We start from the raw sequence: 25,515 nt of genomic DNA on the forward strand, positions 1-25,515 counted from the left end.
TTCCAATGAACAAAGAGGGGGTGGTAGGAGACCATTCTCGCTAACACTTGCCTGAGCTCTTTAACAGGCTCCCAGCTCTGTTAGAATAAACCCTGGCCCTGGCGTCAGGTGGGATTCTGTCCCTGACTCACCGCATGCAAGCCATGATGTGAACAAATGGCTGCCCTGAAGGAGTGGTGATCGTTGCACCACGAAGCTCTCTTAGAAAGCAGGAGGAGGCCAGGAGGGAGCTACAGTCAGCAACTCCCAAGGTTGCCTGTTCACAGAATGTGGGCATCCACGTTCTGCATCCACAGTGCAGTTAGTTCACTCGCATTGCCCCTCAGCATCTAGGAATCACTTATTCCACTCACGGCCTCGTCCTGGCTGTGCTACAGAGTTCTGCAATCAGTCCTGGGGGCCTGGGCTGCTTGGTTCCACAAGTCTTCTCATCTGAGATTATTAGTCCAGCACTAACCTCGGAGATTCTGGTTTTTATTATTTTAGCATGAAGTGCCTTTTCTTACACTTGAGTGTTACTTAACTCTCAGAGTTTTAGTTCATTCTTTCAATAAATATTTATTCAGCATTTAGTCTAAACCAAGTAGTGTTCTTGGGCTAGAGGTACATGGGTGAAAAAGACAGACAAAAATGCTTGCCTTCAACTTAGGGCAGAAATACAACAAATGAAATAAAGTAAATATATGTATTATATATAGTTTCATTAACTCTTGTGTCTGATTTTTTTAAAAAATTAAGCAGTGTTTGTTTAGTGAACAAGAAAAAAGTCTTTTTTTTTTTTTTTATAACAATTGCCATTTATTGAACACTCACTGTGTCAGACAATATGTGATGGACTTTCTTTCTTTTTTTTTGCAGTTTTTGACCAGGGCCGGCTTTGAACCCGCCACCTCTGGTATATGGGGCCAGTGCCCTACTCCTTTGAGCCACAGGCACCACCCAAGAAAAAAGTCTTTAAAGACACAAGATTTTGGCAGTGGAAAGAAATAACAAAAAGATTCCTCACTGGTGAAAAGTTTGGGAGCTGCTGTACATCTGATAAGATGCGACCCCTCACCCCAGCCATGCCTGGCCATGTTCATCTAGAATCAATGAAAATACTGCCCAGTGACAGAAAGAAAATCTACACTCTTACCCAACAAAAGAATAGCTTTGCCATGCAGGTACAGTGCGAGCCTCACGAGAGCTGGCACCACCTTTCCAGAGCAGGTGGCTCGGTGGAAAGCAGGAAAGCCATAGTTGCGGACAGCACATCTCATTATATCTAGATTGACCTTTTAAAGCAAGTTAGCTTCTCACTTCCATCATCACCCCAACCAAGATTTCCCAGGCTGCCTTTTCTTCACCAGCAAAACAATGGGCTTTTTATTAAATGTATTATTTTATGCAGACTATTGACAGCTTCCTAGATGCTTAAATTGGGTTGTTCCAGCTGCAAGTAAGCTCATTAGCATTTGCTCATTCTGTATTAAGGTCTGACTGACGCCTCACCTTTTCATTCCCTTTTAATACATTTCATCTCCATTGCTACATCTCCAACCTACATCTCTAATTCTTAACACACTTTCCCGTCTCTCTTGGGAACTGCATTACCTCACAGTGTTTTGTGCTCCTGTTCAGATACAAAAGAAGGTAATTAAAGGGTTTTCACTCTTGAAGCCAATTTTTTAAAGGAGAATGACATTGCCCAGCCCGTGTCTTCATTGCTAATTAATTTCCCATAGTTTGTCAATAGCGAAGAAAGCACTTGAAAGCCTTCCTTTAGGTGCACACCATTAAACATGTGTTAATATACCGACAATTATGGAAACAATTTCTGGTCTCTACGATGGGACAATCTAATAATTCCCTCTTTCAACGAGAATGCTCTTTTACATTTGCCATTTTGCTTACAGTCAGAAAATATTTTCTTTCATAACTAATTAGTCATAGTACATTTGTATAAGACAAAAAGAAGTTTTTGGTGGATACACGGGTTGATAATAGAGATAACACAATTTCCTCATAGAATTGACTCCAAATTAACTGATCAAACAGAAACAAAAAGAAAAGCAGTAAGAAATAACAATAAAAAATGGTTTAAGTTACCAACTATAAACGATTTTCACTTTCTAGCCAAAAGAGAGTTTGCTCACTCAGTGTACATTATTTATTTGAAGTAATGTGGTATTTTGAGTGGATACTTGGTAATATTGAGTAAATATTAATTTTGCCTGCTCTACTGCTCAGCTACCAAACAACTTTGGGAAAGCAACATAACTTCTATGAATTTCATTTTCTCTCAGTAAAATATAATTTATATTTCCCTCCTATTCACTTGCCAGAATTCTAGTGAGAAAATGTTACAAACTACAAAGCATTACACAAAAACAGGATAGTAATAGTCACTGCATGAAAGATGAGAGAAAAAACAGCTGGAAAGCATAGTAAATACAAAATAAGTCTAATAATCATACATGTAAATGGTTAAACAACAATAAATGTGAATGGTTTTTAGCAGCTTATTTTAAAAGTGCATAGAAACAAAATCTGGTATTATTGACTTCTAACCTACATAAAGCACTGATCTGAACCCTTGGTATTTCTTCAGTGACTCTGAAGGACGTGCATCCTTTATTCACAATGATTGGAGCCAGAAGTGTTTCAGATTTTGGATATTTTTGGATTCGGGAATATTTACATATTCATGGCAAGGTATCTTAGGGATGGGACCCAAGTCTAAACATGAAATTCATTTATGTTTTATATACATCTTATTACATATAGCCTGAAGGTAAGTTTATGAAATATTTTAAATACTTCTATGCATGAAACAAAATTAGTGTTAAGTTCTCATGTGTGGAATCCTCCACATGTGGTATCATGACATTGCTCAAAGAGCTTCAGATTCTGGAGCATTTTAGATCTTGAATTTTCAGATTAGTAATTCTGTTTCCTCTCCTAACTACATCTCAGACAAACCAAGGGTGAGCATCTATTTTGGGGAGGCATTTATCTGTTCACTGCATGTGCTCACATACACATAATTTCCTTTCTTTTTTTTTCCACAGAGGGCACTTTCTTGAAATTTCATTAGCTACTGCACTTGAATTAGAGGCAAGGGGGGAGAGGGACATATTGATTTGGAGCTTCAAAAAATCTGAGATTGTCAGTGCAGAATCCCAGGTCCTTTAAAGGTACAGGTCTAGTATACAACAAACCTAGTGTCTAGCAAACAAGTGGAAAACTAAGTGAATGTAAGTGCTGTCCTTCATCTCAATCTTCTTTCCTGATTCATGTCTTTTTTTTTTTTTTTTTTTTTTTTGAGACAGAGCCTCAAGCTCTCGCCCTGGGTAGAGTGCTGTGGCATCACAGCTCACAACAACCTCCAACTCCTGGGCTCAAGTGATTCTCCTGCCTCTGCCTCCCAAGTAGCTGGGACTACAGGTGCCCACCACAACGCCTGGCTCTTTTTTTGTTGCAGCCATCATCACTGCTGTTTGGCAGGCCCGGGCTGGATTCGAACCCACCAGCTCAGGTGTATGTGGCTAGTGCCCCAGTCGCTTGAGCCACAGGAGCTTAGCCCCAATTCATGTCTTAATTTACCTCCTGTCATTCCTTTCCCCACAGGAATTGTGATTAGAAAAAGGCCTATGACAAAAGAAAGCAAAGAATCCCTTTCTCAAAAATCTCATGATAGACTTTTACTTCAAACGTTCCCCCCCCCCCCAAAATAAGTCAGCCCCATACAGCTTGCCTGGGCAACTAGTTTAGGTCTGTGAGAACAGTACTATAGTTACAGTCTTACCATTTCTTTACAAAGTCCTTACAGGAAGCAGGAGTTGCTAAAAAGAAATAAAAGTAAAAGCAAAAATTAGATTCAATAGAAATCAAAGATATGATATAGATAACATCAGAAATCAAAAGAGAAAGTGGGTAGGAAAAATAACTATTTGGGTTTGGCACCTGTTGCTCAGTGGTTAGGGTGCTGGCCACATACACCGGGGCTGGCAGGTTCAAACCTGGCCCAGGCCAGCTAAACAACAATGACAACTGCAACAAAAAAACAGCCAGCGTTGTGGCAGGTGCCTATAGTCCCAGCTACTTGGGAGGTTGACGCAGGAGAATTGCTTAAGCCCAAGAGTTTGAGGTTGTTGTGAGCTGTGACACCATGGCACTCTACCAAGGGCAACAGAGTGAGTCTCTGTCTCAAAAAAAAAAAAAGAAAGAAAGAAAGAAAGAAAAAGAAAGAAAGAAAGAAAGAAAGAAAGAAAGAAAGAAAGAAAGAAAGAAAGAAAGAAAGAAAGAAAGAAAGAAAGAAAGAAAGAAAGAAAGAAAGAAAGAAAGAAAAAGAAAAATAACTATTTGGAGAAATGGCCAAATTAAGTATGTCATACTATGTACCAAAATAAACCACATGTAAATCAAGGAGTTAAATATCTTTTAATTGAAATAGAGACAAAATATAAGAGACTATCTACTGGATCACTGGATTTTAACCCTTTTAGAATTAAAGGTGACAAACACACAGAGGCCAACATAAATAGGTTAAAATACTTAAAACTACTGAGTGTCAGAAATTATAACAAAGAAGAAAAAAAGTTAGAGAAATGTTTGATAACAAATATGCTAAAGCCTTAATAGTTTTAATATTTGAAGAGTGTAAAGCACAGATTAATAAGAAAAACACAAAGGTATAAAAAAATTAAATAGACAAGAATTTGGCAGTATGTGTGAGTCAGTAATGTTTATATTCCTTAATCCAATTCTATTGTATTTCTAGAAATGTAGCCTAAAGAAATAATTCCAATTGTGGGCAAAGATTTATGCACAGAAAGTTCTTTATGGTGTCTTTAATAGTGAGAAACTGGATAAATCTGAATGTCCAAAATTGAAGAAAATAATATTTAGAAGTTTGTTGTTTTAATGTGGGAAAATAGCCGAAGTATCCAAAAGCATGCGATAATAGGCCACAGAATGATGGATTATTCCACACACAGCCTCCGCTGGAAGAGTTTTTAATCCCATCTGAGAGTTCTGAAATAACATTTTCTACCCTTTGGAATGCTTTGGGTAAAGGAAAGTAGGTATCAGACAGACATGGCTCAAACTCTAGTTTTGTTATTTACTCAACTATACAATCTTCATTTATTGTAAAGATAAAAAGCAGACCTACATGATGAAATTTTTTCCCTAATCTTACATTACATGAATGGGCCTTTGTGCGTGTGTGTGTGTGTGTGTGTTTTAATGGGTTGTGAGGGGAATGGGCACATGAGTTGGTTCTAATGGCTTGTAATATAATTTCCAGTGACTGCATCAAACACAGGTTCAAAGGGGACCTATCTTATTCTTGACAAAAAATGGAATTTAGGCAATGAGCAAAGGTGGTGAAAAACATTAGGTGAAAAGGTGATGGAGAACTTTAAAATGGGGGCGGGGAGAATAAGGCTGACCTCACCTAATTCCACTCATCAATCTTAGACTCCCTGCAAGTGGGAGAGGCAGACACTGGGCGCCCTGCTCAGAGTGCGATGCCCAGTAGCACCTACCAAAGAGTCTTAGCCCAAATAATTCATCCTGAACCTAGGAAAACCTCTTAATCTATAACTGTGATTGCCAAGAAATAACAAATTTAGAGAAACACGTTAAAGACATCACAAAGAATGAATCAAACTCAGAATATGACATGTTTTACCCAATTTTTCTGATAAATAATGGTGTTTCATAAAGGAAGAGCGAATAAAGTTTAGTGATAAAGAATAACAGAGACAGAAGAGACTGGAGGGGAGAAAACGTAATTTGTTTTCTTTCCCTTTTTAGGCTCTTAGTTGAGACACCCTTCTGAAAACAAAAGTCAGATTAAAAGAAAAACACCCACAAGTTTATTAACGTGAGCTGTACTTGTCACCGGGAGAGGGCTCAGTTCCAAAGTATTTCTTTCTCAAGGCTGTGACCTGGAGGCTTAGCTTAAACAGTACTTAACAAAAAGCCATAAATCTTACAGCTGCAAGACAAAGAGAGAGAAGTTCCAGTCTTTTAAAAAGGCAGGAAAATGTGGGAAAGATAGAAAAATCAGTTCCCAGCTTCGTCTGGTGCCTGCTGGTGCCTTCTCTGGGCCTGTAAGCAAGTGCTCTGTCTAGTCAGGCAGGATTTATGTCCCACTGTGAGCCACACAGAGGCTGAGGCAGAGTATTCTCCTGCATTTGCAGTGTTTTTTAACTTACAGTCCTCAATATTTTGGAGAGAAATATTTTGATTTCCTTCAAGCCATCAGTCCCAACAGCAATGTCTGGCGCTTGTTTCAGTGCTAATTCAAATAAATCAACTGTTAAAATACATTTTTGAAATAATCAGGTAATCTCAAGCATTTAGTGGGCATTACATGATTTTAAAGAATAAATTATAAATTTTGTTCAATTATGGCATAATGATCATGGGATTTTTCTTATATCTTTAGTAATTAGATAGGCATACTGATGTATTTATGAATACAGTGACATGGTATCAACTATTTTCTTTGAAACAAAGTTTTCCTATAGGATGCCCCAAAAATGAGTTGGGGGAGAAATGCCTAGACAAAACAAGATTTAAAAAATGTTAATTATTGAAAGTAAGTAATGGATAGGTGGAGATTTTTTATGATAGTCTCTATTTTGTGTATGTTTGAAAATTTCCATAAGTAAAAAAGATCTTTTCAGTTTTCTATGCCAAATACCTTAGAGATAAAAATGATGTATCCTGAAAAATGTGTTAAATTATTCAAAAAGTGACGCCTAGTGATGTAAAATATGCATGTGAAAAAAATTAAATAATACTCTTTTCCATGAAATATGACTTTTGGAATAAGAAATACTTTCTACCTTTTGTCATTTATTTTAATGTTATTTTTAGTTTAATATGTTAATATTTAATTTTAATTTTTAAAGTACAATTATAAATAAATCCTTGTGTATTTGAGCTTTAATCTCTAGAAATTTATATATTCATATTCGCAAAACCAGTTTGTTTTAATTTCCTTATATTCTAGAATATGTGGTAATCACAGTTCTGCAAAATCTTGTTCTGTCCAATTAAGCAGTAGTATTAAGGGTGACAAAGTGAGACTCTGTCTCAAAAATAATAATAATAAATAAAATAAAAAACAGTCAACACTAGGGGCTCTCGTAGTCATTGGCCAGTCTGAACACCTCATTTCACTAGAAAAGAAAAAGATGTAAATTCAAGTTTCTTGCCTCCTAGGTCAATGCTCTTTCCAACAGCATGTAGCCTCCTCTTTACTAAGCGTATGTGTCTGGAGCCATGACGTGAGCACAGCAATGTCCAAATATTCAAATGTCTTTGGAGCCAGGGGAGACTATTTTACATGTCCAATCCATCCTTCTTGGCAGATTTTCCTGTAGCCCAACTCCAATATCACTCCCTGTTCCCAAAATATTCCCCAGCTCCCTCTTCCATAGAAAGTAACGGCAGTACTCCCATTTGAGGACAATCTGGCCCAACCTGTCTATTCATTGCAGGCATTCCTAGGCTTTGGATCAACTGATTTGGCTTTGAATGCCGGTCCCACCACTACATCCATGGGGACAAAGTACTGAGGCTCAGATTCCTTGTCTACAAAAATGGGACACAAACAGTTCTTACTTCAAAGGGGTTGTCTTAAAGAGAAAACCAGATTATGTTAAACACGTAGAAGCTCAGTAACTATCGAGTCAATCTAAAAAGTGACTTTATTTTTAAGCTTTGAACTAGAGAAGGGTCAAGAGCGTTAAAGTCCCTGCCCTACCATCACGCAGCTTACCATCCAGGTATGAAAATAAACCCTAAGCAAGCAAGTAACTTCGGACACTGGTAAAAGCTAGGAGAAAAATAAATCCGCCTTCTGTAGCTGGTAAGGCAGAAGGAAGGGGGCGCCTACTTTAGGAAAAGCAGACCAAGAAGAGCCTCTCAGAGAAGATGGCAGTTGAACAGTAGAAAGACCAGAAAGTGCCACATATGCGATGATCTGCGAGGAGAAAGGGAAAGGAGAGAGGGAGGGCCTGAGGCAGAATCAGCAAGACAGGTCAGGGTGGCTGCAGGGAAGGGAGCGAGGAAAGGACAGAGGGAGGATTGTGGGTGGACCAGATCACCATGAGCCCTGGAAGAATTCTGCTTTTATTAAGAGCAATAGGAGGAAGCCCCTGATGGATTTTGAGCAAGATAATCAATCTCCCTCTACAGATAAATAAATCACAGCATTATGGTTCCACTACTCCCTTCCAGCGTTTGCGTTTAAATCTGCGGCACACAAACCTGGCAGCTGCAGCCAACGCGTGGAGCGCGCGCTCCAAGTCATCTGCGGAAGGACTGCCACCTGCTGGCGGAAAGCGGATTCCCCGTTGCTTGTAGAAGTATTAATACGCCATTCTACAAGACCTTAAGGAGGGAACTGAAACAATCCTCCACCTTGCTCTCTGCCCTGCCTTCTTTTTTTTTTTTTTTTGGCCGCGGCTAGGTTTGAACCCGCCACCTCCGGCATATGGGACCGGCGCCCTACTCCTTGAGCCACAGGCGCCACCCTGCCCTGTCTTCTAAAAAGTCCATGTTTGAGTACAGAAGTGGGTATAGATGGCCTACAAAGAAAAGGCACTTCTCAGAAGAACAGAACAGATCTGGGGCTGATCTGTGGGGACCGGACTGGATGAAAGAAAGGTAGGCTGGAGCTTGAGAGAAATAAGGAAGATATTTTTGAGGACTAGCTGTCACGATGACAGGGACTTGGGAAGAGAAATGCCTCAAGAATATTTTAGGATGTTTTGCTCTGTGTTGGAAGGTACTCTTTAAAATACTTCAATAAGACCCATACTTTTAAGGCTTTTAGGTACACCACTGGGCAGTCCAATCAGATATTGGATGTGACTATATGAATGAACATTAGGACATTTGATATGGCACACCAAGCTCTCTGATCTGTCACTACTTCCCATTCTTCCTTCTCGGCACAGCTCCCTAGCCTGCGCCCCACTGCCCTAGTTCAGGGTCATTTGAGGAAGAGATGAGAGAGCAGGACAGGGATTTGCTTGAGGTTGAGACGACAGAGACAGAAAAAGGACAAGTCCCTCCATCTGGTCAAACAGATGTGAGATTTCAATTCAAACTAGTGCTCAAAAATAACATGTACCCAAACTAACTATTAAGGCAAAGTGGTGAACTGTGCCTCCCCTCACACCTCTAAGTCTGTTCTTTGGTGACTTTTTCCCCCTCTATTTTAAGATCTATTTTTCATGTTCATTTTCACCTGATTTCATCTGTGTAAAGATGACACAGGCAACCAGGCTTCCACTAAGAGTGCTGGAGTTGTAACTCACACCAACCATCAGAGTAAACACCAAACGAATCAAAGATTTAATTTTTTTTTTTGAAAAATACTCTGAAAGAAAATCCTCCCATAACCCAGAAAGGCCTTCCTAATTATATAACTTAATATAAAGCCATATTATCGATTAATTTTACTATAAAAAATTTTTATGGTGTAACAAAAATAAGCCAAGACAAAAAACTATCAACAAACTGAAAACAGTATCTCATACATATCCCATATAAAGGACTAATCTCCACAGAAATAAGGAAAAAACATATCAAGCCACAAGAGAAATAGGCAAAGGACATGAAAATGTATATCCAAAAAGATGTTCAATGTTACTTGTAAATGGAGAAATGTAAATTAAAACTTAATCGACAAACTAGATCAGATTTTCAAAAAGCCAAAAGCTTAAGTACACACTGCAATAATGAGATTCTGGGGACACTTCCACTTGCTGTCAGGCGCACAAAATACATCAATTCCTATGAGGGGCAATTTTGCTAAATCAAAAATACAAATGAATTTACCCTCCAGCAATCTCACTTCTGGGAATTTATTCTACAGATATACCTGCATGTGTACCAAATGACATGTGCCTCTAGCATAGCAGTGTTAATAATAGCAAGATCCTGGAAGTAACCTGAAGGTTTAAACAATGGAACTTGGTTGGGCACAGTGGATCACACCTATAATCCCGCACTCTGGGAGGCTAAGGTGGGTGGATTGCCGGAGCTAAGGAGTTACTAGATCAACCTGAGCAAGAGTAAAAACTTATCTCTACTAAAAATAGAAAAACTAGCTGGGCGTTGTGGTGGGTGCCTGTATTCATAGCTACTTGGGAGGCTGAGGCAAGAAGATCATTTGAGCCCAGAAGTTTGAGGTTGCTGTGAGCTATGATGTCACAGTACTCTACACAGGCTGACAGAGTGAAACTCTGTCTCAAAATAATAAAAATAAAACAACAATGGAACAAAATCCATCTGCTTTTTAAAAAAAAATAAATGAGGAAACACTATATGTGCTTATATGGAAAGATATATTTTCCAGTGGAAAAAAAGAGTAAATAACAATATACAGCGTGCAACCCTTTGAATAAGAAAGGGGGGAAACAAGCATGCTTTATAGTATTTTCTTGCATGTATATAGAGATACATAGAAACTAGTAGTTACCTGTAAAAGGTGAGAAGGAAGGGACTGGGTGAAAGCGAGACATTTCCTTGTATGTCTCTTTATACTGTGTCAGTTTATGAACCATGTGAATGTCTCAACACATTTCAAAAAAGTTTTAAATTTTAAAAAAAACCTAGCAAGTTGCAGTGGCTCATGCCTATAATCCTAGCACTTTTGGAGGCTGAGGTGAGATGGTTGCTTGAAGTCAGGAGTTTGAGATAAGCCTGGGCAACATAGTAAGACCATGTATCTACAAAAAATTTCAAAATTAGCTAGCCATGGCGGCATATGCCTGAGTGAGGATTCTGAAGTTGCAGTGAGCTAAGATGATGCCTACACACTAGGCTGGGCAATACAGCAAGACCTGGTCTCAAAAAAATTCTCACACAGTATGATCCCCATCCCAACCCTCATATATACCTGACAGCCTGTTACTTTTAAATTATTTCCCTAATCCCTCATAAACCCAGATTAAATACTCTGGGTCACGTGTACTTGAGACCAAATCGTCTCTATCTCAGCCTATTTTAGGTAAATAGCTTTAATTAGTACTTTGGGTCTCTATTTTTCCTTAGTCTTTCTTCTATTACAGGTTATCATTGCCATTTAACTCAGAAAATGAAGAAATTGTCCTGTAGGATACTCCAGTCCACTTTACCTTGTTTGCTACTGATGTGCTATTGTTATGGACAAGTTCAGCCTCTAGACACTTGGCTTCAAGGATGGGTTCCATGTGAGAGTCCCTATAGCCATTTTTTTGTTTGTTTGTTTTGATTTTGGGTTTTTTGTTTTTGTTTGTTTGTGTTTTTTTTTTTTTTGGTTTTTGGCCGGGGCTAGGTTTGAACCTGCCACCTCCGGCATGTGGGACCGGCACCCTACTCCTTGAGCCACGGGCGCCACCCAATTTTGAGGGCTTTTGTTTTATTTGTTTTGAGACAGAGTCTCACTCTGTTGCCCTTGCTAGAGTGCTGTGGCATCATAGCTAACAGCAACCTCAAACTCCTGGGCTCTAGCAATCCTCTTGCCTCAGCCTCCCAAGTAGCTGAAACTACAGGCACCTGTCACAACTCCTGGCTACTTTTTCTATTTCTATCTTGCTCAGGCTGGTTTTGAACTCCTGAATTCAGGCAATCCACCCACTTTGGCCTCTCAGAGTATTAGGATTACACATGTGAGCCACTAAACCTGGCTGGACACCATGTCTGTCTTGTCCACAGCTCAATGCCAACTCCCTGAACATATAAGTTCTTAATAAAGTTCAACAATGACAGTCATGATACTGCTATAAGACAACAGAATGATAGAATCTACTCTAAAATTTGCATGCAACCTGCCATGTCTTAGTCATCTTTGCACCCCATAGGACACAGAACAGTGCCTTAGTAAATGCTCAATAAATGTTTGCTGGATGAAAGAATCTTCAATGATGGAGCAGAGGCATGGTGATATACTGACTGAATGCCTAATGTGTAACTATTTTATGCAAATACACGTATAAATATACCTAGTGTTTACTGAGGTTACTAAGGGAATGAAAATAACTTACTGTAATTGACAAGGATGAATTGAGCACCTTTAAAGTATTGTTTTCTAAAGCAGAGTCTGGAACCTTCTTAGACTGTCAACATCAAGATACTTCCCGAAGGCTACCGTGTGCCCCACAGACAGGGAAAGCCCTCCAAAAAATGAGCTTTCCCACCTCTTAAAAACACTGGCTGATGATAGGAATTAGCCACTAGATGATCCTGGAAAAACTAGAGGATCCTAGCATCTCAGGCAGAAGGAACCACAAATCCAGATTCTGAAGCAGGGTAGGTGTAGGAACTGGCCTTTGGAGGGGCAGAAAGGCCAGTGTGACTGGCTTACCAGAGAGAGCAGGAGGGAGAGGGAGTAGGGTAGGGATGAGTTCAGAGAGCCCAGGAGGGAGAGGGAGTAGGGTAGGGATGAGTTCGGAGAGCCCAGGAAGCTCTAGGACAGAAGTCCTGCAAAACACTGGGATTGTTCTAAGAGCAATGGGAATCCTCAGGAAGGACTTTGAGGGAAAGACATTGGTTTTGCAATAACCAAAGGACTGCAGGAGGCACAAGAGAAGCAGACGGACCACTCAGAAAGCCAATGTAGAAACGCAGGTGAGAGACTGACTAGCCACTAGGTGAAGCCATGGCAACCACTCCTTCGCTCACAAATCGTTCTTTTTGTTCCTCTAAGGGAGGAATACTACAGGGTTTTACAGAAAACCCTGTAGTATTATGTCTTAATCTGAAATGGAGTTACCAGCGTTTTGTTTATATCTCCGCAAGGGTTGCTCATGACTCAGCCCTCCTCACAGCTTCTTTGTAAAAGATTAACTTCCGGAAACTTTACCGTAAATCCCTGCCCGTGCTTTGAAACCTCCAAGGAGGGACAGTATAATAATTCCTTTGTCTGCCTTTCCGTAAAACCTATAAAAGGGCAGGGAGGGAGCAGGCTGGGGAGCAGGTCGGACATTTTGGACTGCAGTTTCGCTACTGCTCCGCCAGCTGAAATAAAGCCCTTCCTCTTTGAAGCACGGTTGTGTCGGGTGATTCTTCCTCTCCATTGGTCCTCCGTTTCCTACAACACCTCCGCCGTTGGGATCACCCAGTGGAGAATTCATTGCCCTTTCGCGCTTCTCCTTCTCCCTCCACAGAACCCTACGGAAGCCGCAAGGCCGGCCGGGCGTCGGGCCGCGGACGTGGTGTCCCTCCGCCGTCGGTCGCCGTGGAACTCCTTTTCGTATCCTTCCACCCATCCCGGGCGGTGTCGAAGCGGCTCACCCTGGGCAGCGACGTGTCTGCGATGCGGCCAGCGAGGCTTCGCGACCATGAGGTGAGGACGCCCGGGCAACAAGGTGGTACCGCGCTGAAGCCCGCGGATGCTTATTAGACCCCGCGGCCGCGCGTGAGGTGAAGGAGAGAAGGTCAAAATTTTCTGAGCGATTAGAAGACAGCGGCTAAGTGCGCCTGAGGCGGGTTCCCGGCCTGTCTGTGGGCGCGAAGTGGTTGGGAGAATCCAAGAACATGGTGGTGAATGGCAGGGGAAATGGAGGCAAGTTGTCTAACGACCGTCAGCAGAATCAGTCAGAATTACAGCACACGGGGCAGGACGCTCTAAGGTTGGCGGAAAGCGGTGGAGTGGAGGTCAAGCGTATGCAGTGATAATTCAGGATCTGGAGGATCGTTATGTACCATCTTCTAGAATGTCCACCAGTGAACTCTGTGAAAATGGTGACGCGGCAACCAGTTTGGTTCTTGATCCCTATTTAGGTTTTGAAACACATAAAATGAATACTAGCACTTTTCCTTCGAGAAGTTAGAGGCAGTTTTCACAATCTGACATTTTCCTCTCAACAACCCTGTGAGATTTCAGCCTATTAAAGGACGGCAAGAACTAAAAGAAGTAATTGAATGTTTTAAGAAAGATGAACAGTTGGAGAAAGCCTTCACATATTTGATTTATGGCGAATGGGCGCCACACTGTTTACTCAACAAGAACAAAATGCTGGAGAAATTATTCAAGGAACATACATGTATTACTTGTGGATATTTGCAGGTGGACTTGAAATATTGCCGTGTAATAGATACTCATCGGAACAAAATGGAGCCAAAATAGTTGCAACAAGAGAGTGGAAACTAAATGACAAAATAGAATTAGTGGTGGATTGTATTGCCAAACTTTCAGGAGTTGAAGAGAACTTGCTTAGACATGGAGAAAACAACTCAGTGTCATGTATTCCACAGGAAAAACTGTGCCCAACTCTGGCTTGGTCCTGCTGCGTTTATAAACCATAATTACAGACCTAATTGTAAGTTTGTGTCAACTGGTCGAGATACAGCATGTGTGAAGGCTCTAAAAGATATTGAATCTGTAGAAGAAATTTCTTGTTACTATGGAGATGGGGTATTTTGAGAAAACGATGACTTCTGCAAGTGTTACACTTGTGCAAGATGGGGAACCTGTGCTTTTAAATCCAGAGTGGGACTACCTGCGCCTGCTCCTGTTGTTAATAGCAAATTTGGACTCAGAGAAACAGATAAACGTTTAAATAGGCTTAAAAAGTTAGGTGACAGCAGTAAAATTTCAGACAATCTGTCAGCTCTAACACTGATGCAGGTGCCACTCAGGAAAAAGAACAATGCAAGTAAGTAAGGGAGATTTAATAACCATATATAGGTATTTTTCAGACAGAGTCTCACTATGTTGCCCTTGGTAGAGTGCCACTAGACTGAGAATTGTGATAGAGGAGCATTTTGAATGTTGCCATATAGTGACATGTTGTATAGTAGCTACTGCATAAAGTAGAAAGAAAGATGAAAAGGAGAAAGAAGCAAGCTTTGAGAAAGCATTGTTTGTGGGGGCAAGATCTCATGGAAACTGGAAAAAGAGAATGCAGAATAAGCAAAGAGAAAATAAAGAGAAGAAAATCTAAATGGGCAAAGGAAAACACTTCATGTTTGCAGCGCTTTCAAGGACTGGAACCATACTAATTGCCACTGTTTTTCTGGGTGATGTGAGTTTGTAGTTGCCACTAATGCACGAGCCTTCAGGCTGACTTATCTCTGAGAGAAGCAGATGTAAAGTTTGGTTTGATGATTCCCAAAGTATGCCTATGCTGGCACTTTCAATGTCCAGTGAGACTTCTTAGCACGTAGGGACCTCTGAGATAACTGGTTATTTTAGGCTCTTCTCTCCACTTTCAGATGTTCTCAGCCCAACACTGGATGCTCCCTTCCCCTACAGAAAATCCTGAAGACAAGGGATGGTGTCTCCCATGATGGTGAATGTTACTGCCATGAATTCCTGAATCTGTTGCTGTTGGGAGTCAGAGGCCAGGTGTAACCCCTGTAATGGTAAAGCAATACTGGTGTCCTATTCTAGTCTTATTAGTTAACGTTCAAAGTGAACAGAAAATGAAGAGTCAGTCATTCACTGTTGATTGTTAAATTCTAATAATGCAGTGCAACAGGGGAAAAAAAAGAAATGCAGGTGAGAAATGAGCACAAGTGGAGTGACAGTGTTAGCAGCAGAAATGGATTCGGGAAATGTTCTTAAGATAAAATAACAGAACTTTCATTGGTGTGTTGCATTTGAGGGTGAGATGAAGAATCAGACTGGAAGGTTTTTTTTTTGTTGTTTTCTTTTTTTTTGGAGATAAGGTCTTGCTTTGCTGCCAAGGCTAGACTGCAGTGGTGTCTCCATAGCTAAATGCAACCTCAAACTCCTAGGCTCAAAACAACTATAAGTGTGTAACACCAAACCCAGCTAATTTTTCTTTTTCTTTCTTTCTTCCTTTCCTTTTCTTTCCCTTTCCCTTTCCCTTTTTCCCTTCCATTTTTCCCTTTCCTTTCCTTTCCTTTCTTTTCTTTTTTTGTAGAGATAGAGTCTTGCTATGTTGTTCAGGCTACTTACCTCCTGACCTCAAGCAATCCTCCCTCCTCAGCTTTTCAAAATGCTAGGGTTACCACCATGAGCAACCACACTGCACCCAGCCAGATTTTCTTTAGCTTGAATAACTGGAAGCAGTTTTCTTTCTTTCTTTTTTTCTTAAGAGGCATGGTCTCTCTGTCACCTAGGCTGGAGTGCAGTGGCACAACCACAGCTCACAACATCCTCAAACTTGTGGGCTCAAGCAGTCCTCCCACCTCAGCCTGTCAAGTAGGTACAACTACAGGCACACACCACCATACTGACTAGATATTTCTTTCTTTCTTTCTTTCTTTTTTTCCAGTTTTTGGCCAGGGCCGGGTTTGAACCCACCACCTGCGGTATATGGGTCTGGCGCCCTACTCCTTTGAGCCACAGGCACTGCCCTAGATTTTTCATTTTTTTATAGAGACAAGGTCTCACTGCATTGCCCAGGCTGGTCTCAAACTCTTGGGTTCAAATGATCCTCCTACCTCAGCCTCTTGGAGTACCAGGATTATGAGTATGAGCCACCACACCCAGCCAGATACAGTTTTCTTAGATGGGAAAGAATGAGGGATGAACAAGGTTGGAAGAAAAGTCAAGACTTTGGTCTCAAACTAGGCAGCTGAATATTCAAGTGTCGGACTCAAAAGAGAGAATAGAACAGAAAATAAAAATTCAAGAGGTGGCAGCATAGAAATGCTGTTTGAAGTCATGAGTGTGGAAAATGTGTAAATAAAGAGAAAAAGGGTCAGAATGGAGCCTGATAAAATTCGTGAATGCAGGGAGGGCTCAGCAAATGAACCTGAGAAGGAGCAAACAGGGAGGTGATGAACCAGGAGGCTGTGGTGTCACAGAGGCACTGGGAAGGGAGTAGTGACTTGTGTTAAATGCTGCCCAGAGGCCAAATAAGATACTACTAACACTACTATTACTATGAGCTAATATCTACTGAGAACTTACTATGTACCATAATCTGTTCTAAATGCTTTATGAGTATTAACTCTTTAAAGTTTCTTCGCCATGCTAAGGATAGAGAAGAAACCATTGGAATGGTTTACACAGGGGTCAAATGAACATATCCTTTATTCAACAATAATTATTAAGTTCTAACTTGTTCCAGGGACTGTTTGGGACACTGAGGATGAAAGAGAAACATTCCACTATCATGGAACTTAATGTAAACAAGCAAACAAATTGAAACATAATACAGTCAGATAAGTATCTTAAAGAAAATGAATAGGCTAAAAATGTTCTTTTTGGTACACCCTTAGTAGGAGGTGACAAATATTTGAGGGAAGATGATCCTGACAGAGGGAAAAACAAGTGAAATTATCCGAAGGTGGGAACAAGGATGCCCATGTGGATGGAGAGCAGAAGTTACAAGAGAATGGTGGAACTATGAGGTCAGGGACCCATCAGATAAAGTTCAAGATTGGGTCAGTGAAGGGCTCCTGTAGGCCTTTGGAGGGCTTAAGATTACATACTACATGAGATAAGATCTCATTCTGGTTAGAGCAGGAGACCTGCATGCTGTTTATGGTCTGAGGGATTCCTGTGACCATTGTATGGTGCAATGAATTGAGGAACAACTCAAGAGTGGCAGTGGCAGCCCAATTGGAGGCTACTATGGTGGACCAGGCTAGAAATGACAGTGCCTTACAAAGATGATGAAGCTATAGGTCAGTAGTTCTCAACCTGTGGGTCGTGACCCACAGGAACTATATTAAAATTAAAGGGCCATGGCATTAGGAAGGTTGAGAACCACTGCTATAGGTATTTTTTATTTTTTATTTTTTTGAGACAGAGTCTCACTTTGACACCTTTGGGAGAGTGCCCTGGCTTCCTAGCTCACAGAAACCTCGAACTCTTGTGCTCAAGCTATCCTTTTGCCTTAGCCTCCCAAGTAACTGGGACTACAGGCACCTGCTACAGTGTCCAGCTAGTTTTTCTATTTTAGTAGAGATGGGCTGTCATTCTTGCTCAGGCTGTTTGGGAATTCTTGAGCTCAGGTGATCCACCCACTTCAGCCCCACCAGAGTGCTAGGATTATAGGCCTGAGCAAAGCTACAGGTATTAAGAAATGGTCATAGTTAGGATCTGGATAAAAGTTAAAATTTACTAATGGTTTAGAGGCAAGGTATAAGAGAAAACAGGTGTCGAAAATGATTCCAAGGTTTTTTGGAACCTGGATAAATAAATAGTGGCAGCATTTGCTGAAACAGAGAACAAGAGAAAAACAAGTTTGGGTTTGGAAGAAAGAGTTCAGTGTGAACACATTAAGTTTCACATACTTAACAGATGTTCAGACAGATACACAAAATAGACAACTAGTTTTAAAACTCTGGAGTTCAGGGGAGAAATTGAGCGCAGAGATAATTCAGGAAGTTACCAGAATGTCATTAAAACTATGGAACTGATGACAACACCCAGGGAATAAGGAAATTTCAAGAAGATCTGAGCAGACTAAGCCATCACTCACTTCAACCTAAAGGCTGGGAAGAGGAAGATTTAGCAAAGGAAACTGAGTTAGGAACAATCAATGAGGCAGTGGTATCCTGGAAGCCAGGTTAAGACTTTTTAAGAAGTAAGGTGTGAAGGTATCAAATGAGTAAGATGAGGCTGAAGAATTAGCCATTGAATTTGACAAGGCACAGGGGTCATTGTGACATCAGCAAATGCAACTTCAGCTCAGTAGGTATGAAAGCTTAATTTTAAGTGGTTCTCAAGAGAATGGAGAAAAGAGTGCATGGAGATAATGACTCACTAACAACTCATTTTTCTTCTAAAGCAAAGCAGAGAAATAGGGTACCTAGAAGGATAATGGTATTAAAGGAAGTGAGGGGTTTTTTAGGGTTTTTTGAAATAGGAATTAGCGTGCATGTTTGTGTGCCCTTGAAATGATCTACTAGAGAGAGGAATACAGTGATACAGGAGAGAGAAGCTAATTTTAGAAGCAGAGAGCTTAAAGAAGTCAGATCGCACATGGACAACATAGTGAGAACTCATCTCTACAAAAAAAAAAAAGAAAAGAAAAATTATCTGGGCATGGTGGTGCACACCTACAGTCCCAGCTACTCAGAAGGCTGGGTGGAAGGATCTCCTGAGCCCAGGAACTGAAAGCTGCAGTGAGCTATAAATATGCCACTGTACTGCACAGCCTGAGCAAAAAAGGAAGACCTTGTCTCCAAAAAGAAAATAAAAATATTAGAAGAAGTTACATGGGCTCAGTGCCCATAGTTCAGTTGAGTAGGGTGCCAGCCACATATACCAAGGCCGGTTGGAGCCCAGCACAGGCCTGCTAAATGACAATGACAACTACAACCAAAAAATAGCCCGTGTTGTGGCAGGCACCTGTAGTCCTAGCTATTCAGGAGGCTGAGGCAAGAGAATCGCTTAAGCCCAAGAGTTTGAGGTTGCTGTGAGCTGTGATGCCCTGGCACTCTACTGAGGGTGACATAGTGAGACTCTGCCTCAAAGAAAAAGAAGTTACATGAACAGAATCCAACATATAGGTGGAGGCCTTTACTAGAAGCAAGGATAATTCACCCATTATTAACAGGAGAAAGGAGGTAACAGGTCATCAAGACAGCTGGGGGTCATCAGATGGCAGTGAAGGAAGTAAGGAGATTCAGTTTCTCTCCTCATTAGCATGTTGATTTCCCCGTGCAGTTGCTCAAAGAGCAAGGAGAGAGGACTTGGAAGCAAGCAGATAAATGGCACAGATTTAAGTTCCTTTGAAACACCAGGTTCTTGCCTGCAGACATTTCCCTGGGGACCCCTCAGTTCCAGATGGGGTAGGGTTAGTGCGGAAGAGGGGACAGGGTGGGGGACACCTACCGGGCAGGGAACACCGCCCAAGCCCTGGCGGGGCCCTGGTGATGAGAGACGGGGAGAAGGTCAGCGTGGCTTTGGGGAGCAGCTCGTCCTCCTCCGGGTCGCGGGACTTACGGGGCTGCTGGGGTTGGTGGGGCTTCTGGACCCTGCGGGACTTGTGGGGTGCGCGAGGCTCCTGGGGCTCGTGGTGCCGGGGAGGCTCGGAGGCCTCGTAGTAGTGGACGCGGGGCTCGAAGGGGCCCTGGGACTTGGGGGGCTCGCTGGACTCATCGCCCTGGTCCAAGTCTCTCCAGTCCTGCCCCTCCGCCTTCTCCGGCTTCTCCGATTCCTCCTCGGACTCTCCGAGCTCCTCAGCCACGTTTCGAACCTTGACAACCGGGGGCTTCGGTAAGACTTCGGAGCTCGCGGAGAATTCCGTCGTGTCCGGCTCATCTGTCTCTTCCGACAGCGCGGATGAGCTTGAAAAATCCCGGTTCTCCATTCCTGCCACCTCCTTGCGGGCGGGCGGGCGGGCGGGGCGCTGCGGGCGTCCAGCGCGGTGGGGCAGGGGCCGGGTCCGGCTCGCCGGAGCCTCCGCGCCCCCCGCCCCAGCCCCCTCTCTGCGCGTCGTCCGGTTGCCGAGGGGATGCGCGGTTCTCCGCGGGCGTGGGGGGCCGCGGGCGCCAGAGGAGCGGACACGGGGCAGGAGCCTGCCCTGTCCCCGGGTCAAGGGCGCCACGTCTCCATGTACCGAGTGGCAGGTGTCACCTTCCAGTCTAGGCGGCAGAGCCAGGTCTCTGCTGGGTTTCAGAGGTTCTCCATACGCGCCTCTCTCCCCTAGTCACGCCAGGAGTGGATTATTATTATTATTATTGTTATTTTAGGAAGGAATGTTGAGGTTGGTAGTATTGCAAGGCCCTCAACCACGGAGACTGATTTCCATCGGTTTCTAGTAAACGCACAGCAATCAATGACAGTTGTGCGGGCAGAGCAACACACTGTGACATCTGGCACAAGCTTCACACTAAAGAAGAGTCTCCAAGTTAGATTTTTTTACTTGATCGTCACATGAAGTTCTATGTACAATGGCAAATAAACACAGACAGAATTAAAAGATTCATTTACAACGTGTGTCTTGTTATAGGGTACTCCACCCACTGAAGTGTGCTATAAATCATTATTTTTAAAAGCCTATAATTATCTTATGAACAGTACAACTGTTCATATTAACTGATATTAACTGTAATATTTTTTTTATTTTTTTATTTTTTTTTTCATGCCATGGAGCATTCTACTACGGAGGAGGATGATAAAGCAACTGTCTCTAAAAAAAAGGAAGTATCCTAGTCCTAATGGTAAATGAAGGACCAATTTATCCCTCCCCTCACCACCTTCCAGAGAGGTGGGGATTAGGGGCAAGTCCATAGCAGACTTCATGTCCTGGTCTGGATTTCAGAGGATTTCGTCTCTGCTTAACCCTTTTTCTCTTCTCAGTCCCCTGTCTCAAGATTCTCCTCAGCAAAGGCCTAGGGCTGGGCATTGTGGCTGGGTCACTTCTGGGTATGTATCTTTCTTTCCTGCTGTTGGGATGGGGGCCGTGAACTTTATGGGTCCCTTAACTGAAAATGGGTTAACATGCTTTTATAGCTGTTGTTGTATCCCCAAGGAATGGAGGCTCCTCAATCCTGCCCTTCTCATCCTTTCCCCAGTAAAGCTTCCCCAGGTTTTTAAAATCCTGGGAGCCAAGAGTGCTGAAGGGCTGAGTCTCCAGTCAGTAATGCTGGAATTAGTGGCATTGACTGGGACCATGGTCTACAGTATCACCGACAACTTCTCATTCAGGTGAGGGGGCCCACCCTTTATCCCTAAGGGTATGTGCCCACGACTCTAATGGGAGCTTAAGTGAGGGAGGTAAAAGGGGCAAGAAAGCTTAGCCCTTTTAGAAATCTAGTTGGTGATGAGGAAGTGAGCATCTTAAGAATGCCCAGGATCCAGAATAAAGTAGGGCTATGGAGGACAAAGTAACCAGAGAATTGTGTCCCTAGATAGATGGGCTATGGAGGCGTTTGCTGGCTCTTTCCAGGCCCACCTTTAGTCCTTCTAACTCTTGACTCTGCAGCTCTTGGGGTGAAGCCCTGTTCCTGATGCTCCAGACAGTCACCATCTGCTTCCTGATCATGCACTATAGAGCACAGACTGTAAAAGGTACGGATGATTCACCCAAGAGCAGGCTGTTTGGCTTCTGGGAACTCAGGCCTTGGGAAGCTGGAGGACATTGAGAGGTTGATCAACTGTAATATCTTTTAAATACAATATACCGTAGTCTTTTTTTTTTTTTTTTTGAGACAATCTCATTCAGTTGCCCAGGCTAGAGTGCCAGTGGCACCAGCCCAGCTCACAGCAACCTGAAACCCCTGCCTCAGCCTCTGGAGTAGCTGGGACTACGGGCACCTGCCACAATGCCCAGGAAATTTTTCTATTTTTAGTAGAGACGTCCGAGTCTCCCTCTTGCTGAGGCTGCTCTCTAATGAGTTCAAGGGCTCCTCCCACCTGGCTGCTGAAAGGATTACAGGCGTAAGCCATGGTGCCCAGCCTATACCACAATTTGTGTAACCCTGTTTTTGATATACGCACCTCTGGTTTTTCTCATTAAAAGAGAAAAGAGACTTTAAAATTTGAAAGAGACTTTTAAAATGTAAGTGGCCTGGGCCTCTCTCAGTTCCTGAGGGATGCACTTGGTCATGGTCAAGGTCTGGCAGTGCAGTGCAGGGCAGGAGTACAGACGCAGTGGACTTCCAGTGATATGTCAAGGAAGAAGTCATCTGTTAAACTATACAGTATACTCAAGTATCCCCTTTGCACATTACTGGGTACTCCTTGGATATACTCTGTCTCACAGATGCAAAGAAAAGTTAAAAGAGAAACAATTTGGATTGATGTTGTCCAGAATGGAACTTAGAAGTTCATTCTCACTCATGCATATATGAATCCAGAAATCTTCCTCGGACTTACTTTGATATAGACGTGTGCAGTGATTCAAGAATTTTTTCAAGTTTCCCCCATAACTTGGAAAAAGAAGAAATAAAGTTATCAGATAACTCAACCTGAAGAACCTAAAAAACAAATTATAAATTGACCTTAAAGAGGCTGGATGGCCCTGTAATCAGCCAAAATTGTCCTTCACTAAATAAAATACCTTCAAATATCCCCCAAATGTCAGTTTAAAGGAAGGGCTACTCTCTCTATAGGAGGAGAGTCAATGGCAGAAGTCCAAGAGCATGGGAGCGGCATCTGGTAAGGGGCTTTCTGCTATCTGTGTTGTAATGTGGTGGGAAAGCAAGAAAGCATATGCAAAACCTGGAAAAGAGGGTCTGGCCTCTCTTTGTAACAACTCGCTCTCCCATTAACTAATCCACTCCTACTAAAATGACATGAATCCATTTATGAGGGTTTTACCTTCATGATCCGATCACCTCCTATTAGGTCCCACTGCCCAGCACTGATGCCCTGGGGATTACATTTCCAACACATTCAGATCATAGCAATGTCACCGTTACATATTGTCACTCTGAGTTTGTACATCAACCTCATGAATCTAATGTCTTTCCCGGGAGAAATTTAGGAATCAGTCTTGATTCTCTTTCCCTCACCCCCACCTCCTATGAATCCGTGATTCTAGCTAATTCTGTGAATACATGTCTTTCCTCCATCCTTTTCTTTCCATTCTATCACCATTCCAGTCCAGTCCGTCATCCGTGGATTTGGCAATGGCCTCCCAACTGATGGAACTTCTGTTTTCTACCTTTGCACACTTCAGTCATGACACTCAAAACCATTTCAGAAAAACACCAAGCGTTGCACTATAAGGTGCCCCAGGATCTGGCCCTTCTCTCTCCTCTTCTCTTCCCCTATGTTCCCTTCCCTGCCCTGCCCTTCCTTTCTCTCCCTCTCCTCCCTCTCTCTCCCCTTTTTCTTTCTTTTTGATCTACTTTGGGCCATTCCACTCTCACTCTATATACCAGCCTTCCTGCTCATTAATTCTAACTTGTTTTCTAACTTATCTAAGCTCTGACCCATTCTGGCCTTTTCTTACACCTGTTCCCACTGCCTGGGGCTCACTTCTCCCCACTCTTTGTACACTGGCTCTTTTCAATCTTTTAGGAATCAGCTTCAATATTACCCACTCAGAGAGGTAATTCCAGTCCACATTAATTTTAAAAACAGTTCCAATCTTTATTGTCTACTTCAGCTCCTTACTTCCACATACAAGTCATTTGCTGGAACATAAAGTTCGTTAAAGACAGAGACATTTTCTGTCTTGATCATCGGTTTATTCTCAGTACTAAGCACTGTGAATATCTGTCATTATTTCTTTTTTCTGCATAGAATTCCTTGCTATTTTTTTTTTTTGAAGGCAGACTGTTCTTCTGTGGGCTACTCATTCCATATGGTCTAAGGGGGCTAATCCTACCTCCCACTCCACGTCTGACTAATCCAGCCACAGAGACGGTTTAGGGAATGAATGTACACGATGATCCCCACAGAGCCAATTAGTGTCCCTCCATGAGACTTGCTATAGGGCTGCCCAAAGAGAAAGTGCCATCCTACTCCAGGATCATAAACTATAAAAACGTTACAGGGGTGTTATTGACCACAACCGTCTTGCTACTTTTGAGGAGAGAGTGAGAATGAAGCTGAGCAGGGGTTAGCAGGACCAGACATGCAGAGACAGTTTTATTATCTTTGAACCCTTGAACCCTTGAAATACCTACATTTCCCAGTATGATAAGCTAAAAAAAAAATAAAATGCCTTTTTTGACACAAATATGAGTTGAATTCCTATTATTTTTAACTGAAAGAGCTCTGGCATGTTTTCTGGAAGATAGTTGCTTAAATAAATGTTCACCAAATGAATAAATGAAAAGACAGATCCACTCTTAATGTACTAACTGAACCTACAAGTTCTAGGCTCAGAAGGCTGGGAACAGACATCAGATTGTGGCAAGTTCTCCATGAGGTCTGTTGGGAGGACTACCAACCAGGCAGCCTCTTTGATGATATGTCAGACTGTCCTGGCTGAGTGCCATTTCCATTAGAAATGCCTGTGACATGAACCTCCGTCATTAGCCTGAGAGCATCTCAAGTAGAGGATCCTGCTTTATTCGTGCCCAGCCTCAGGCAATGGCTGCCATGTTGGCACTCAAAATGCACTGCAGGAAAGCAAGGAAAAACAGAGGTTTCATGGCTGCCCATCCTGAAAGCTTTTAGGATCACCTTTGAAATAGGCATCCAGGAACTTACGTTTGCCCTGACCACCTTGGAAAACATCAGAGATAGCACATGGTGTGAGCTCAGAACTGAAAGTAGACTGCATCCAAATTCATCCTTTTACAGGGAGAAGACCAAGATAGTTAGGGAATTTGTCCAGAGCTTCATTCCCTGTAATCCTTGAGGCAAAGGCTGAAATCCAGGGTTTCTGATAACCCTGAATCATTGTGTGGTCCACCCTCTACAGGTGTGACATTAGACACCCAAGTGGCTGTTGTGACAGAATACCATTGAACATAACCCTGCAGCACTGACTGTGAGAGGTGCGTACGGCACTGTCTCATCTCTCAGAGGGCAATGATCATTTTGCACATGCATGCGTTAAGTTTAATTTGGTTCCAATTTGACCTAAAATTTGATGGAGACAGCTATGAGCTAACATTGACAGGGGTTAACCATTTTCACCATATTTGGATTTTTATTTCAATACAGATTCCGAATTTTAAGATAAAGGA

At 42.3% G+C, this 25,515-nt stretch overlaps 2 protein-coding genes and 1 pseudogene across 2 annotated transcripts in view; 2 read left to right on the forward strand and 1 right to left on the reverse strand.

The window, feature by feature from the left end:
- THEGL (theg spermatid protein like) overlaps nucleotides 1-20,234 on the reverse strand; it is a 55,374-nt gene extending 35,140 nt beyond the window's left edge. Inside the window, exons 1-2 of the mRNA XM_053604623.1 lie at nucleotides 19,757-20,234; nucleotides 3,788-3,824 (exon numbers count right to left, since the gene is read on the reverse strand). Coding sequence (XP_053460598.1) covers nucleotides 3,788-3,824; nucleotides 19,757-20,234 — 515 coding nt within the window. The remainder of the gene's footprint in view (nucleotides 1-3,787; nucleotides 3,825-19,756) is intronic.
- On the forward strand, nucleotides 12,980-17,584 carry LOC128597615 (histone-lysine N-methyltransferase KMT5B-like; annotated as a pseudogene).
- Nucleotides 20,235-20,378: 144 nt separating the features above from the next.
- On the forward strand, nucleotides 20,379-22,011 carry LOC128595743 (mannose-P-dolichol utilization defect 1 protein-like). The gene is made up of 4 exons (XM_053604624.1): nucleotides 20,379-20,525; nucleotides 21,163-21,292; nucleotides 21,442-21,574; nucleotides 21,852-22,011. Exons 1-4 carry the CDS (start codon nucleotides 20,379-20,381, stop codon nucleotides 22,009-22,011), a joined length of 570 nt encoding a protein of 189 aa, XP_053460599.1.
- Nucleotides 22,012-25,515: the final 3,504 nt, after the last annotated feature.

Source organism: Nycticebus coucang, chromosome 10, assembly GCF_027406575.1.
Source record: "Nycticebus coucang isolate mNycCou1 chromosome 10, mNycCou1.pri, whole genome shotgun sequence".
In the NCBI taxonomy this organism is placed as follows: Eukaryota; Metazoa; Chordata; class Mammalia; order Primates; family Lorisidae; genus Nycticebus; species Nycticebus coucang.